This window comes from Dioscorea cayenensis, chromosome 24 (assembly GCF_009730915.1).
Source record: "Dioscorea cayenensis subsp. rotundata cultivar TDr96_F1 chromosome 24, TDr96_F1_v2_PseudoChromosome.rev07_lg8_w22 25.fasta, whole genome shotgun sequence".
NCBI classification, from domain to species: Eukaryota; Viridiplantae; Streptophyta; class Magnoliopsida; order Dioscoreales; family Dioscoreaceae; genus Dioscorea; species Dioscorea cayenensis.
Genome location: NC_052494.1, coordinates 196,373 through 212,501, shown reverse-complemented (window position 1 = coordinate 212,501; position 16,129 = coordinate 196,373). Strand labels below are relative to the sequence as shown.

Genomic DNA, 16,129 nt, shown 5'->3' with positions numbered 1-16,129 from the left:
CCTAAACTGGATCAGTTCGTCTTCGCTCCAGCTAAGGGGACGGCTAGAGGTATGATCATAGGGTGGAGCGGTGTCAACTTGGTTGGAAAGCTGGAAAAGGTGGGGGTTTTTAGTCTGACTGTGGAGTTCCGTGACAAGCGGGATAATTTCATTTGGCGGTGTACTTCGGTTTATGGTCCTATGGTGAGAACTCTTAAACGTAGTTTCTGGGAGGAACTGCGGAGTTGTGGGGGTGATCCGCTTATACCTTGGGTTATTTGTGGTGATTTCAACGCCATTTTCTCGGTTGAGGACAAACCTTCGGGAGCTCATAACCTCCAAGAGATTTGCAATGTGAACCGGTTTAAATGAGACTTGCAGTTATGTGAACCACCAGCGGTTGGTAGGAGATTCTCTTGGACAAATGGGCAATTGGACCCAATTTGGGTGAAGTTGGATTGTTTCCTGGTGAATTGCCCTTGGTCTGACAGGTTTCCTCGTATGCTGCAAAAAAGCCTCCCAAGGCTGGGTTCAGACCATGTTCCAATTAGACTCGAACTGGGGGATCATTTCTCTTCGCCTAGGACATTCAGGTTTGAGGAAGTTTGGGTTACAACTGATGGGTTCCAGGAGATGATTCAGCTGTGGTGGGAAGACATGACTCCTACGGGTTGTGGGGCCTTTGTGATTTCTAAAAAGCTGGCAGGGCTTAGAGAGCGGCTAAGGGAGTGGGCTAAGGAGAGTTTTGGGTCTATCAAACTCAAAAAGTTGAATTTGTTACAAGAGTTGGAGAGCTTGGACATCATTAAGGAATCCAGGTGTCTTTTGTCTAATGAAGTTGCCTCCGAGCAACACCTCTTGAAATCGCGTGAGAATATTCGTAAACAAGAGGAAATTTACTATCGCCAAAGATCCAGGCTCCAGTGGTTAAAAGAAGGTGATGGTAATACGAAATTTTTTCATGCGGTGGCAAACGGAAGAAAATGCAGGAATCTGATTCCTGGTCTAAGTCAGGATGGAAGATTAGTTTCGGATCCGAGAGGAATTGGGAGGATTTTCGTGTCTCGTTTTCAACAGCAGTTTGGTAGTAGGCGGTCATCACATTTCAAAGTGGATCTTCCCAAGCTTTTGTCACTCAAGCAGCAGGTGGATCTGGGCAATTTGGATCACCCTTTCACTAGGGATGAGATCAAAGAGGCGGTATTCAGTTTAGGGGGGGATGAAGCTCCTAGACCGGATGGGTTCCCAATCTTGTTCTTCAAACAATCGTGGGAGACTGTTAAGGAGGACATTTTTAAACTTTGTGAGATTTTTATTATGGTAGAGCTAACTTGGAAATGATTAATTGGGCGAACATTGCGCTCATTCCCAAGATGGAGTCGCCGGAACATCCTGGGGACTATAGACCTATCAGTCTGATCAACTCGTCACTCAAAATTCTTTCCAAGATTTTGGCCACTCTGTTGGGAAAAGTTATGGATAAGCTGGTGGACCATGCTCAATCAGCCTTTTTGAAAGGTCGTTGCATTCTGGATAATGTGGCTACTACGAAGGAACTGATTTTTAGTATGAAGAGGAGAAGACTGCCTGGGTATATCCTGAAAGTTGACTTTGCTAAAGCTTTCGACCTTGTGGATTGGGAATTCCTTCTAGAACTTCTCAAGGCCAGGGGTTTCGGGGACAAGTGGCTGGGCTGGATTGAAAATATTCTCTCTTCTACCAAAGCTAATGTCTTGGTTAATGGGTCGCCGAATGGTTATATCCGCTATCACAAAGGATTGCGTCAGGGGGATCCTTTATCTCCATTGTTGTTCATTCTGGTCACTGATGCGCTCAGTTTGATGTTTAACCATGCCCTGGAATCTAAGGTACTGGTGGGAGTGCCTTTGGGTTCCTTTAAAACCAGATGTAACCTCCATTATGCGGATGACTTGCTTATTTTGACCTCAGGTGGTCTAGAGGATCTCAGAATTGTGAAACTCATTTTGTATATCTTTGAGGGTATGTCCGGCTTCCAGGTAAATTTTTCCAAGACATGTCTGTTCTCGGTCTGCTCGGGTGTGGTTCCTGAGGAAACAGCGGTTTTAAGCTTAAACTGCGCAACTAGGCTTCTTCCGGTAACGTTCTTGGGCATTCCTATCTCTGGGGGAAGACCGCGCAAGCAAGACTGGGAGGGGCTCATTGCGAAAGTGCGTCATCGTTTGTCCTCCTGGAAGTGTAGACAGCTTTCTCTCGGAGGTCGGCTTACGTTGGTGAATTCAGTTTTTTCTGCAATTCCAACGTATTGGATGTCTATGTTCCGTTTACCTCTTTGGGTCATAAAAGCCATTTATAGGGTTCGCATGGACTTTCTATGGTCGGGGCCGGATATTGACAAGCCAGGGTGTAGATTAGTGAGCTGGAAGATCTTATGCCGCTCCCGGGAACAAGGTGGTTGGGGTATCTTGGACCTGCATAATTTCAACCAGGCGCTGTTAGGGAAATGGTGGTGGAAACTCTTGACTAACCTTAATTGGGAAGGGTCTGAGGTGATTCGGTTTAACTACGGAAATTTGAATTGGAACTTGTTCCCGCACACTCGGGGGAGGATTTCATTTTTCTGGAGAGGTGTGTTGAGTGTGCTCCCTCCCATGCGATGCTGTATTGATAGTGTTGTTAATTCCGGTACTGAAACCCTTTTTTGGAAAGACAGATGGTGCATGGGCAGGGCTCCTATGTATATTTGGCCTGAACTTTTTAGCCTGAGTGCTCGGCAGAATGCGACGTTTAATGAGTTGGGTCACCTACTGGAGGAGCAGCCTTTTTGCGAGGAGTATATTATACAAACTCGGGAAAAATGGAGGTCAAATGGGACAGAGGAGAAGGATATAAAGAGATGGTCTCTTATTGGCAACGGTGTGTTCTCGGTGAAATCGCTCTACAATTTCATGAACGACGGGGGCTTGAGGTGTGAATTATAAAAATTCTTTTGGAAGAGCACATGTCCCAAAAAGATTAATATGTTCAACTGGTTGGTCTGGAAGAACCGCATACTATCATTAGAAAACTTGGCGAACAGGCAATGTAACACCCTCCCAACTGCTACATGTGTCTTGTGCCATGCTGGTATTGAATCTGTCGATCACCTGTTTCTTCAGTGTTCATATGCTAGGGAGGTGTGGGGTTCCTTGTGCAGGATGCTGCATTTGCCTGAACCCCGATTTCTATTAGGGATCTTTGGCTAGACTGGCGAGGTTCGATGAGACCGGTTCTTCGTCACTCTGTGGACCTAGTGATTAAGGCGTTAGTTTGGTCTATCTGGCTAGCACGCAACGATAGAATTTTTAATGCTAAAATTCTCTCTGCACACTGCACGTTTGTAAGTATTAATCATATGATTCTATCTTGGCTCGATGCTCTTGCAGATAACGCTAAGACGAAGATGGCAGATACCGTGACTGCGGTCAGGCGTAGCCTTGAGTTCGTTGGTCCGGAGAGACAGATGAACAGTGAGGCGGCTACTGCCGAGGAGGCACTTGAGCATACTGAGGAGTAGATCAGTTCCTGTGTTGTGGTCCGGAGGATGACCTTTATCCTCAGGTGGTCTGTTTTGTCAGCTCTTGTTTCACTTCTGGTGGTGTGAGCATTTTTTTGTTGATCTTGTTAGGTGTCCGTGTTCGTGCCTCAGCTCTTGTATCACTTCCGGTGGTGTGAGCGTTTTGTTGGTCTTTTGTTGGTGTCCATATTATTTACTTTTATTTCAATCGAAATGGTTTATCCACCTTTTCAACAAAAAAAAAAAAATAAATCTAGTCATTACTTATGTGTGGATCTTTTAAAATAACTAATACACTGATTTTTTTTCATAAACTCCTTTCTCTTTAAAAACAATTACAAAAGTAAAATATTTTTTTACCTTTTTAAATAATTTTGAGTTATTATTAATTCTTTTAAAAAGTTATTTTTTCAACCGCATTTAATTTGGAAAAAATGTGTCATTATTATTATTGTTGTTTACATCTTCCTTTCATAAGGCATTTTTTTTTATAAATTATAATACCTTTCAACATGTATATATTTGTAAAATCACAATTATATTAAAATAGTAACATTATTATTAGTAAAATATGAGTTATTTTGCATGTTTTTTAAAATATATTTATGGTTTAAATTATTTTAAATTATTTATTTTGGCAACTTGTACATGGAGTAAAGATGGTTCCATCTATAGGACCGACCAAAGATCAGACGTAGACCTATACACATAGATAGAAAATCTGATCCATTTAATTTATGCTTTTTATGCGAATAACCCAAATATTATAGAATTAAGAAATATATAATGTAAAAAAATGATGGATGTATTTGATCATTTTTTATTTGTACTTGAATATAATTATTGTTATTTAAATTATAAACAAGTTATTCAACCAAAATAATAATAAAAATGATAATAAAAATAAAAAATAAAAAATAGTAACAATAATAATAATAATTTTTCAAAATAATTATTATTTTAAAAATTAATAATAACTCAAAAAGATTTAAAAAATTTTACTTTTGTGATTATTTAAATAATTATTACGTTAATAATAATAAGATGTATAAATAATAATAATAATAATAATAATGATAATAATAATAATAATAATAATAATAATTGTAATAGTAATAGTAATAATAACAACAACAATATATATTTTCAAAATAAATGCGGTTGAAAAAAATATATAATTTTTTAAAAATTAGTAATAATTTAAAAATTGTTAAAAAAACACTTTATTTTTGAATTTTTTTTTAAAGAGAAGGGTGTTTATGACAAAAAAAAAAAAAAAGCGAATATCTTATTATTTTTAAAATGTCCATTCGTCACTTAGTTGATGACTAGGGTTGATGTGATATTTTGAAACAATATTTGTGAAAATTTCAAGTGAAATTATTTTAACAATTAAAAAATAAAAAAGGGTTATATTGAATAAAGAAACTTTGTTAGCACAGCCAATGTAAAAATTCGTCAAGCAATGGATTTAGCATTGCTGAAGGATCTCCCACAAACTTCTTTAATTTTGAGACATGAAACACATTATGTAGTCTAACTGTATCTAGGAGTGCTAATCTATAGGCAACTGCACCCAATTTCTCCAGGACTTGGAAAGGCCCAAAGAAACAACGAGACAATTTAACGGAGGATCTTCGCGCCAAAGAGGATTGCCTATACGGCTGCAGTTTAAGCCAAACACAATTACCAATATTAAACTGAATGTCTGTCCTCCCTGCATTTGCTTGATCCTTCATTCGCTACTAGGCAGGCAATAAATTGGCGCACAACGTTGCAATCAAGTCAGTTCGGTAAGTGAGGATGTCATCCACAGCAGCCACTGTAGAAGAACCTGTTAAATAATCAACCAATGATGGTGGTGTGCGACCGAATACCGCTTCAAAAAGAGACATGCCAATCGCCGAGTGTCATGCTATGTTGTAATGCCACTCTGCCCATGGCAAGAATCAAGCTCACTGATGAGGGTTGTCGCCAGTGAAGCACCGGAGGTAATCCTCCAAGTATCTATTGAGTACCTCGGTTTGGCCATCCGTTTGCGGATGGTAAGCACTACTCGTGGAAAGCAATGTATCGTGAAGGCGAAATAATTCCCGCCAGAATCCAGACATGAACACCGGATCTCGATCGGACACAATCTACGCGAGAATGCCATGTAATTTGATAACATCTCTTATCATAATTTCAGCCACTTGCAATGCTGTGAAGGAGGAAGCCAACGCGGAAAAGTGAGCGTGCTTAGACAGTCTATCAACGACCACCATAATGGTCCTCTTTCCAGTCGACTGTGGTAGACTCGTGATAAAATCCATCGAAATGGAAATGTCAAATTTGTCCCTGTATCAAAAGAGGCTGTAGAAGTCCTTGTGGTGCCCGATTAAATGGTTTGGTGGCCTGACAAATAGTGCACTTGGATACAAAATTCTTCACTAATTCCCTCAATGTCGGCCAGAAGAAAACACTGGCGATCCTGGACAAGGTCCGTTGTATCATTGCATGCCCTCCCGTTGGAGTGATGTGAAATTCAGCCAACAGGAGAGGTTGGAGTGCTGTCCTGAATCACTTGTAACCTCTGATAGCATCTTCAATGTATCCTTATGAGAAGCATAGTCGCCACGAATAGCATCCCAAAGAATTGGGTAAGGTCTTGTCTCCGATAACAAGGCATGGCATGATACACTAGACATTCTTAACAAAGCATCAACAGGGCCATTGAGTACCCCCGATTTATATTCTATATCGAAGTCGTGTCCAACCAGTTTACAGAGTCATCGCTGCTATTCTGGTGTTTAGACCGTTTGATGAAGCAGAGCACGGAGACTCCGATGGTCTATTTAAACAGTGAAACGTCGGCCCAACAGGTACTGTCTCCCCTTCTTAACTGCCTCCATAATGGCAAACATTTCACGGGCATAAGTAGAGGATGCTTGCAATCTGGAATTCAATTGTTTGCTAAAATAAGCAATTAGATGTCCCTTCTATAACAGGATCGCACCCACCCCTGTTCCTGATGCATCAGTCTGGACAATAAAAGGAATGTTGAAGTCTGGCAATTGAAGAACTCGGGTATGCATCAACGCCTCCTGTAATCGTTTGAAAGCCTGTGTAGTTGATGTTGTCCACACAAAAGCATCCTTCCGGAGCAGGTCTGTTAAAGGAGCTGCAAAGGGAGGAATAGTAGGGAACAAATTTCATGTAATATCTGCACAACCCAAGGAATCCTCGCAGCATCTTAACATTATGGGGAATTGGCCAGTTCTGTATTGTTTGGATTTTGTCCTGGTCGATAGCCACTACGTCGGCAGAAATGATGTGGCCTAAGTTACCCAGAGTAGTGCATCCGAATTCACACTTGGAGAGCCTCGCGAACAGCTGATGAACCTGTAATTGGGTAAAGACCTCGTGAAGGTATTGTAGATGTGATTCCCAATCGGGACTGTAAACAAGGATATCATCAAAGAAAATCAATACAAATTTTCTTAAGACAGTCCAAACGGCATCACCAGGAATTCAAAGTGGCCGTCATGTGTCCGGAAAGCATTCTTCTCAATGTCACTTAGATGGATTCGGACCTTATGGTACCCCGTATGGAGGTCCGGCTTGGAAAAATGCGAGCACCGGTGATCTCGTCCAAAAGCTCTTCCACTGTCATAATAGGAAACCGATCTTTAATAGTCACTGCATTTAAAGCTATGTAATCAACACAGAAAAGCCAGGTATCGTCCTTTTTCTTAATGAGTGGCACCTGGGAAAAGAACGGATGTGCTCGGCCGGATGATCCCATCTGCGAGCATGTCCCCTACCAACTTTTCGATCTCCGATTTTTAGAAATGAGGATACCGATATGATTGGACATTCACAGGTGCAACTCGGGGTAATAATGGTATGCTGTGGTCTTGTGCTGACTGGCGGTAACCCCTTCGGAATTCTGAAAATACCCCAAACTTATGAAGCAAAGAAGAGATGCCGTTGTGGAAGACGACAGGTGCGCTAGCACCAATCTTCGGGTTTAGGTCAGTATTAACGGATTCCACTGTTAATTGGAAGAAATGCATTTGCACCAGATTTGCGAATTGAAGCTGGACGCGCCACATCATATTGAATTGGGCTGAGTCCATTTAACCTGATGCAATTTCCCTGGTGTGTAAATTCCATCCACAATTTATCATAGTTGAATAGAATCGGGCCCAACTACCTCATCCACTAGACGCCCAACACAACATTTGCACCGTAGATCGGTAACAATATCAGATCTACGGTGAATGATGCGTCACCTATGATGAGCTTCACCTCTGGACATTCGCCACCACATAAGAGCGCGTCGCCGTTGCCAACAGTGACGCGCATATAAGCAGACGGTTGCACAATCAAATTCAGGTGGGTGGCCAAACGAGATTGAATAAAATTATTCGTCGAGCCCCCCATCCACGAGCACGATGACATCCTGGCCATTGATGGATCCCACGAGCTTTAGTGTAGAATGGATGAGTTTCCCCATCAGTGCATGAAATAAAATAGAAGGGAGGTCGGTGCTCAATGGTATGTTGGGTTCACTGTCCACCGGAATAATTGGCACGACGTCCGGTGGAGGATCCTTTTCCGGTAAGTGTGTGCCCTCTCCCGAGTCATCCTGCTCAATCATCAAGCAAAGAAAAAAAGCGGGGTTGCATTTATGACCTGGAGTAAATTTGGAATCGCAGTTGAAGCATAGGCCCTTCACCCTCCTGGCAACCATCTCCATCAGCGTTAAACGTTTGATCGGCAGTGTAGCAAACCGGTGAACAATAGATGGGTGAACCAGTGCTGATGGCCGGGGAAACATTGGCCGACTCATAGCCGATCACGCGGTGGAGAATTTGTCCTCCACGAGCTTTGCCATGCCAACCACATCATGGAGATTTCTCGGTTTAAGGATACAGAGCTCACACTGGATATCTTCTCTAAGGCCCAACAGGAAGCAATTGAGTAGGCTTCTCTGGCTTAGATCTGTAATCCGAGTGGAGAGACTCTCGAATTCTTCAAGGAATACCATGACAGAGGATATATGCTTTAGCTTAAATAGAGAAGCTTCATGGTTCACAAATAAAGACGGCCTGAAACGCAATTCCAGCTTCCTGACGAAATCGTCCCATGGAGACAGTTGGTCGGTTGAGTAAAGCCACTGGAACCACTGCCGTGCCGGTCCGGTCATATAGAAAGCCGCCATGGCAGGACGTTGATCTGTGAGGATTTGATGTAAAAAGAAGTAATGGTTAATTTGAAATAACCATCCTGGGACGTCTTTGCCGGAGAACATCGGAACCTCGACCTTAGGTGGATGGGGTGGGAACCCCGATGTGTTGGAATGGAGGGATGAAGGTAGTAAGGGTGATGATGAAGGAAGTGGAGTAATTGGGTTAGATGAGGGTAGTGGCAGTAATGATGGTTGGCCTGATGAGAAAGGTGATGCCGAGGTAGAGGATGCCTTGTCGAGATATTGGAGCTTCACCATCATCTCTTCCATAACCGTCTGTTGGGCAACAAGAGAGCTTCGGAGGATGTCAAAAGAGTCAGAGTGGGATTTCGGTAAGAGATCAAACGATTCAGAATGTTGTTGAACCGTAGAACAGAGTGAATCAATCTTGGAGAAGATGGAGTTGTGACCAGGGACTGAACCAAGGGGGGGCTAGCAGGGGCTTCAGCCCCTCCCGACACCGGCAAGGTTTTTTTTTATTTGACCGGAAAACATAGAAGTTATAGAACCATGCAAACCATCCCCCCCTTCGGCCATGCCAGCCCTGCCAGCAACCTCTCATCCACCTTGATAATCACTACATAGATACTAAAGACCATGAGGAAGAACTTTTGTATTCAACTCGACCTCAAAAAACATTTGTACAAGTCGGGATAATTCATGGAAGATGAGATGTTCAAAGGAAAAGCAGAAAACCAACCAAGTTTGAAACTATGCTTTTATAATTTACGAAACTTCAGAATGCGAAATGAAACTGGTGCATTGAGAGCATGAGTCAATTGCATTCTGGTTAAACCAAACCAACTAATATTACCTCGAACTAATGTGCATCCATTTGATGATCTCATCCTGGCCGTTCATTGGAAAACTAATTTTGACTCTTAAGGTTGCCTCGAACTTAAACCAATCATCTTGATGAAATTAATCTCAGCCGTTCATTCTTTCTTTATCAAAACTAACCAACATTCAAACATTTGAAAGGTCAGTTTTACCTTTTAATCAAAATCTATTTGCAGATTTCAAAATATTCAAAATTTCAGCTTTGCTGCTTCTTCAACCTGGCTGCTTCTACACTGCATGCTCTCTACTTTTCACTGAGTATGTATATTTTAGTATTTATTTTTTTTAATTATTGGATCATACAATCAATGATCAAGTATTACTTCTTATTGAAAATGAGAGAATGAATGTATTAAATTTATGGGTGAAATAAATATAACATGAATGATAAACTTCATTTTTATAAATATGCCTATAATGTGTTTGATTAAATGCCTTGATGAGTTAAAATGTTGAAAATATCAAATATCAAATATTAATATGTATCATAATGTATATATGTATAAGTAAATAATGTTTAGTGTTAAATCTATATAGTAAAATGCATAACAAAATAGGTTTCAATAAGACTAGCTATACCACAGGTTTCATATTCATAGAAACATAAATATTCATTAACACATAATAAAATTGGATTCAATGACGTAACAAAATTGGTTTTATAAGACAAATTCAATCATTTAGATGCATTAATGTTATGTTTTTTTGTAATTGTCTTAATTAAATGTCACAATATCGCACTATTTTGTATCGAATACAATTTATGTTGACTGAAAAAAAAAATTTAACATTTTGCCCTCAGCCCTCCCCCCCCCCTTCAATAAGTCCTGGTTCTGTCTCTGGTTGTGATGAGCGAGTTGGTCTATCATGGATGATAGTTGCTCATCAACGGCGCGTGCTCGTGTCATCATTCTGTCCGTCATGGATCAATGAAAGCACCAATTGATGGGAGATCTGTGGAACTTCAAAGGATTTGGCTGGAGGTTTTCTTAGAAGAGATGAGAAGTAGAGGAAGAGAGGAAGAGAAGAGAATATAAGATGAAGGAAGAGCGGAGAAGAAGATTGATTTACTGTCAAGATGCCTTTCATTTCATTCAGGATTCCCTTTATAGGCGAATCATTACAAGTTTGTAACAAATTCATAATAATTTGTGAGTTGGCATTCTCTCGATCATCTTGTATGCCAGGACACGCTGTCATTCAATAACAACCTCCTTACTAATGTAATCCTTACATACAAGTAATTTCATTTGGTAATATAATCATTGTATTTAATATGCTTCTTTCCTTGATTCTGGCGAGTGCTTTTCCTGGTACCCATCCCGCACCTGTTTGTTAATTCTGGATCCATGTTTCCCTTTGCAACATGCACCCAGTGTGTGTTCACATATTCATTATAATAGTTTAAATATGTATGTTTTAACTATTTAAATTATTTATTGACGTAGCTAATCTATCTATGTGATGTATGTTGGTTGTTGGCCGTAACAAGTTGTGGTTCTTCGAATCTTCATTTTCTTAATTCTAAGCCATACATTTTTCTTGATATTATTGTTATCTTGTTGGATTTAGTCTGAGTGTACATATGTATATAACTTCTGATAAACTTGTTTATTTATTTATTTTTAATTGAATTGAACTTAAAGAGAAAGGGATATATGCACATGCATGTTAGTATGTTTGGTATTTATGTGTCAAGAAATTAATTAAAACAATAGATGTCAATTGAATTTTGGAATATTCTCTCTATTATTCTTTCCTTGTGAGGTTGATAGGTTAATTTTTTTGATAAATCACTCAACTTTGTCGAAATATCGGTTCTTTCATGAATTTTTGGTTTTGTTTAAAGTCTTCACTAAAAGTCATTAGCAATTTTCACAAACAAGTCACTCGGTGGATTAATATTGTCATTTTCACTGACGTGGCGACCGAAAAAAACCCAATCGACAGCCTCCACGTCGCTAATGACAATGTTAATCCATCGAGTGACTTGTTTCATGAAAACTGAATGACTTTTAGTGAAAGCATTTTGAAACAAACCAAAGTGCTGAAAGCAAACCGATATTTCGACAAAGTTGAGTGATTTATCAAAAAAATTAACCGAGGTTGATATATATACTGTCGATCTCTAGAATGAGAAAATTAGTAACTTGTTATTTATATGGAAAAAAATTAAAATAAATTGTAAAGACTGATTAATAAGATGATATATACACATTTTTACTAAACACCAGAGTCAAATTTAATGTGCCAATATTATTTATCAGATGAAATGAATGATTGTTAATTCATGAAAATTCAGTACATACTATACAATGTTTGAATTGTTATATAATCATATTATATATATATATATATATATATATATATATATATATATATATATATATATATATATATATATATATATATATATATATATATTTCAAATATGATTGATATATATACATCCTTTTAAATCTTATATTATTGCATAGGATGGTATTTAAATTATTAATTTATGCTATAATTTGCTATTTGAATGGTTAGAAGCTGTGTAGTATACTTTATGTAAATCTCATAGCTAGGCACCCTTTTCCAATATTCTGTAAAAGCTCAGATATTATAATATTTAACAGTTGAATTCGCTTGTATGCACTATTTTCCTCATTTTAAAATCGGACACTATTCAATCTCCTATCCTTGATTTTTTTTTTTATTATTATTTTCTTCTCAAATTCCCAATCAACTATTCTTTAATTGGGAAGTTTGTTTCAAAAGATTTTTTAATATATATATATATATATATACTTCTCCAACATATCTTAAATCAGACCTTCTCTTTTCAATATATTATCTTAATTAATTCTTAATTCGTAAACATGAAAAAATGGACAGATCAAGAAGATGATCAAATTACGTAAAGAAGAGATAAAAGAATAATAGAGTTAATATTTTTAAAATTCAATGCACATCCCTTGTTTTCTTGACACATATATATACCAAACTAGCAAACTTCCATGCATCACTTTCACTTAAAGTTGAATATTTCTACAAAAACAAATATACAAGTCTAAAAGAAATAATATATGTACAAACACTCAGAGACTAAATCTAACAAGATAAGCATGATAACAAAGAAACATGCATGGCTCAATACTAAGAAAATTCAGATTCAATGAACCACAACTTAACATGGGGATAAAAATCAAAATAAGAAGTTACTGGTCATTCTAAGCAACTTCCTTTTTCTAATCTAAGTCTTCTAGTCAATCAAACCATCCATTTTTTTCCAAGATTAAAACCTAATCTACATTCTATATAAACCTCAGCATATATAGAACACACCATCTTGCACCATTAAACCAACCAAAAAAAAACCCTAACCCTAAATGTGCTCCATGGCCATCTCTAAGCTTGCACTATGCTTGGCATGCATCATGGTACGTCTAGCCATGACAAAACAAACCCTAGCACAAAACTCAGCTCAAGACTTCATCAATCCTCACAATTCAGCTCGTAGCGCAGTCGGTGTCGGTCAGGTGACATGGGATGCCACCGTCGCAGCCTATGCTCAGAACTACGCCAACCAAAGGATTGGTGACTGTCAGTTGGTCCACTCCGGCGGCCCTTACGGTGAGAATATCTTCTGGGGCTCCGGAGCTGAGTTCACGGCGGCAGACGCTGTGAACTCTTGGGTGTCGGAGAAACAGTACTATGATTATGCTAGCAACACTTGCGCTGCCGGAAAACAGTGTGGGCATTATACTCAGGTAGTGTGGAGGAGTTCGACGAGCATCGGTTGTGCTCGTGTGAAGTGCAACAGTGGTGCCATCTTCATCATTTGCAACTATAAGCCGGCCGGAAATATCGTTGGCCAGTGGCCTTATTGAAGGATTAGGGTTTCAAAGAAACATGCTGCATGAATTAATTATATAAGTGATACCAAGAATGAGGCATGCATATGTAAGGGCTTTGATTATGATAAATAAATGAGAGTTTCTTTAATATATATATATATATATATATATATATATATATATATATATATCTGTGTGTGTGTTAAAATACTAGATATTTACTCAATTCCCATATTGGCAGGATGAGGGCATATGAACCGCTTGTCCCTTGTATGCATGAATGTGCAAACCCGACCTGATTGTATATGTTTTTGTCACACTTATCAAAAAATAATAAAATAATAAAATAAATGATATTTACTCATCGCAAGAAAAATTAAATTATAATTTTTTTATCTTAAATTTTTTTTTTAAAAAAAATGATAATGATGAATCTATGCTTTCATATAATTGGTTAGTTTTTTTTCATTCATGTAGGTGTGTATGTATAAGCAAATCAATAAAGTTTTTTTCAAATATTTATAAACAATTATGAGTTTTGTGATTGAGAAATAATTACTTGAGGAGCTTGTGCTTTTGATTTTTGAGTTCTTTTTAATTAAATATATCTAGTCAAATAAGAAACTTCCTTGGGAAGCGAAAATGGACGAAACTCTAATCAACAAGGTAATTTATTTAAAATTAAAATAATATTAAAAAGTCATACTTAAAAATTAGTCAATATACATCAAAATTTGGGTGACTATAGCGAAATATATATACAATTAAGAAAAAAAGACAATGAAGTTACATGAGAAGACATGAAATTTTATAGATATATTATATGAAAATATATTAAATTGGGAAGAGATGTATAAAAATGCCTCATATTATATATATATATATGTGAGAATATTCAAACAATACTGTGTACCAAGAGAAGTGCAATTAATAAAAATGATGTAAGGCTCAAAGTGGATATCCAAACTTGTGGAAAAAAAACAGAAGACTATTTTCTTAAATTTAACATCCATCTTCACCTATAAACATCAATTTTTATCTATAAATATCCCAAAAAAGAATAACAAAAGAGAGCTCTAACCATAACCCACACCCTAACCCTAATATCTTCAAGCATGGCCTTTCCCAAAAAGTTTGCTTTCTTCTTGGCATGTATCAGGATTCTAGCCATGGCTGACAAAACCCTAGCTCAAAACGAACAAGGAGCCTACCTCGGAGGCCAGAACCAAGCTCGTAAAGAGGTCAATCTCGATCCACTGATATGGGATGATGACGTGGCTTCTTATGCTCAGAATTACACCAACCAAAGGATCAGTGATTGCAGGTTAATCCACTCTCATGGGCCTTATGGCGAGAACCTCTTCTGGGGGTCTTGGACTGGGTACAATGCATATGATGCTGTGTATTCATGGGTCAATGCAGAAAAACCATATTATAACTACACCAGCAATACCTGCCAAGAAGGGAAGGTATGTGGACATTACACACAAGTAGTTTCAAGAAGATCAATTAGAATTGGGTGTGGTCGAACAAATTGTTACAATGGTGGCGTCATCATGTGCTGTAGCTATGACCCTCCAGGGAATGTTGTCGGAAGACGCCCATATTGAAGGCTTATTATAACTTGCATGTATCCATGCATGCACGTATGAATTAATATGATATCAAGAATAAGATGGTTTAAAGTGTTATTAGAGTAGCATCTTGCTTGCATGCATGCATTTACTCATGGATATAAAGAATAAATGATGGTTTAAAGGGTTATTTTAGAGTAGCATCTTGCATGTTTGCATTGATGCTTTTACTTATGAATAAGACATCAAGAGTAAGATGTTTTAAATAAAGCTTTCTTATTGAATAAATTAATGAATTAATCTCTCTCTCTCTCTCTCTCTCTCTCTCTCTCTCTCTCTCTCTCTCTCTCGTGGTGTGCTGTTAGATTTATAGAGCCAAACGCATGCATTAATTCAGTTAGTTTTCTTAGATCTTTACTCGACTTATATATCAGCCTATCATCCTGCGTGCATGCATATATATATATATATATATAACTATATATATGTATATATTAGAAAAAATTGGGGAGTCCTTGTAAGTGTCAACTAATTAAACTTAAACTGTAACACTTGTACTTGTGTAGTCTTGGTGGACGTGCAAGATGGTTGGGCTGGAGTTGAGATAAGGTCGAATTTGTTTTATGTTTTTTTTATTTAAAAAAAACATGTTTATTTGAAGTTTATCGAATTTAACTTATACTAATCAAAATATATATTTTAAGATTTTAAAAATATCTGTATTAAATGACAATTTAATTATTAATCAGTTTTTAATATAAGTTAATATATAGAGTAGATAATATATCTCCCAACCAAGAAATATATATGGAGAAAACACATAAGCAAATCAAACATTCTTGTGTACAATTTTATTTTAGGTGCATAAAGTCTGCATTTCATACCATATATGCACATTAAGATAAATTAAACAACTTAATCTAGTTAATATGATTTGACCCATTAATTAATGACAGTAAAAAATTCAATTTCTTTTAAGACTGGGTTTTTCATAAATATCTGGAAGAAAATTTATGCTTAGAAATTTTGAAGAAAAAATTCAAAGAAAAGCTCCTACTTTATATATGATTTGTTCTAGAGCATACCATTTTCTTAATTATCAAGTCATATGTCTAGCAAATTATTCACA

At 37.6% G+C, this 16,129-nt stretch overlaps 3 protein-coding genes across 3 annotated transcripts; 2 read left to right on the top strand and 1 right to left on the bottom strand.

Annotated features, from left to right (window-relative positions):
- Nucleotides 1-4,947: 4,947 nt before the first annotated feature.
- On the bottom strand, nucleotides 4,948-7,298 carry LOC120252888. The gene is made up of 5 exons (XM_039261088.1): nucleotides 7,087-7,298; nucleotides 6,841-6,950; nucleotides 6,514-6,674; nucleotides 5,533-5,652; nucleotides 4,948-5,178 (listed from the first exon to the last, which is right to left on the bottom strand). The coding sequence occupies exons 1-5, from the start codon at nucleotides 7,296-7,298 to the stop codon at nucleotides 4,948-4,950; spliced, it is 834 nt and encodes a 277-aa protein (XP_039117022.1).
- A 5,633-nt stretch (nucleotides 7,299-12,931) lies between these two features.
- Nucleotides 12,932-13,559, top strand: LOC120252856 (pathogenesis-related protein 1-like). Its single transcript, XM_039261051.1, has one exon. The coding sequence runs from the start codon at nucleotides 12,959-12,961 to the stop codon at nucleotides 13,457-13,459; it is 501 nt and encodes a 166-aa protein (XP_039116985.1). The 5' UTR covers nucleotides 12,932-12,958; the 3' UTR covers nucleotides 13,460-13,559.
- A 947-nt stretch (nucleotides 13,560-14,506) lies between these two features.
- On the top strand, nucleotides 14,507-15,036 carry LOC120252883 (pathogenesis-related protein 1C-like). The gene has a single exon (XM_039261083.1). The coding sequence runs from the start codon at nucleotides 14,542-14,544 to the stop codon at nucleotides 15,034-15,036; it is 495 nt and encodes a 164-aa protein (XP_039117017.1). The 5' UTR covers nucleotides 14,507-14,541.
- Nucleotides 15,037-16,129: the final 1,093 nt, after the last annotated feature.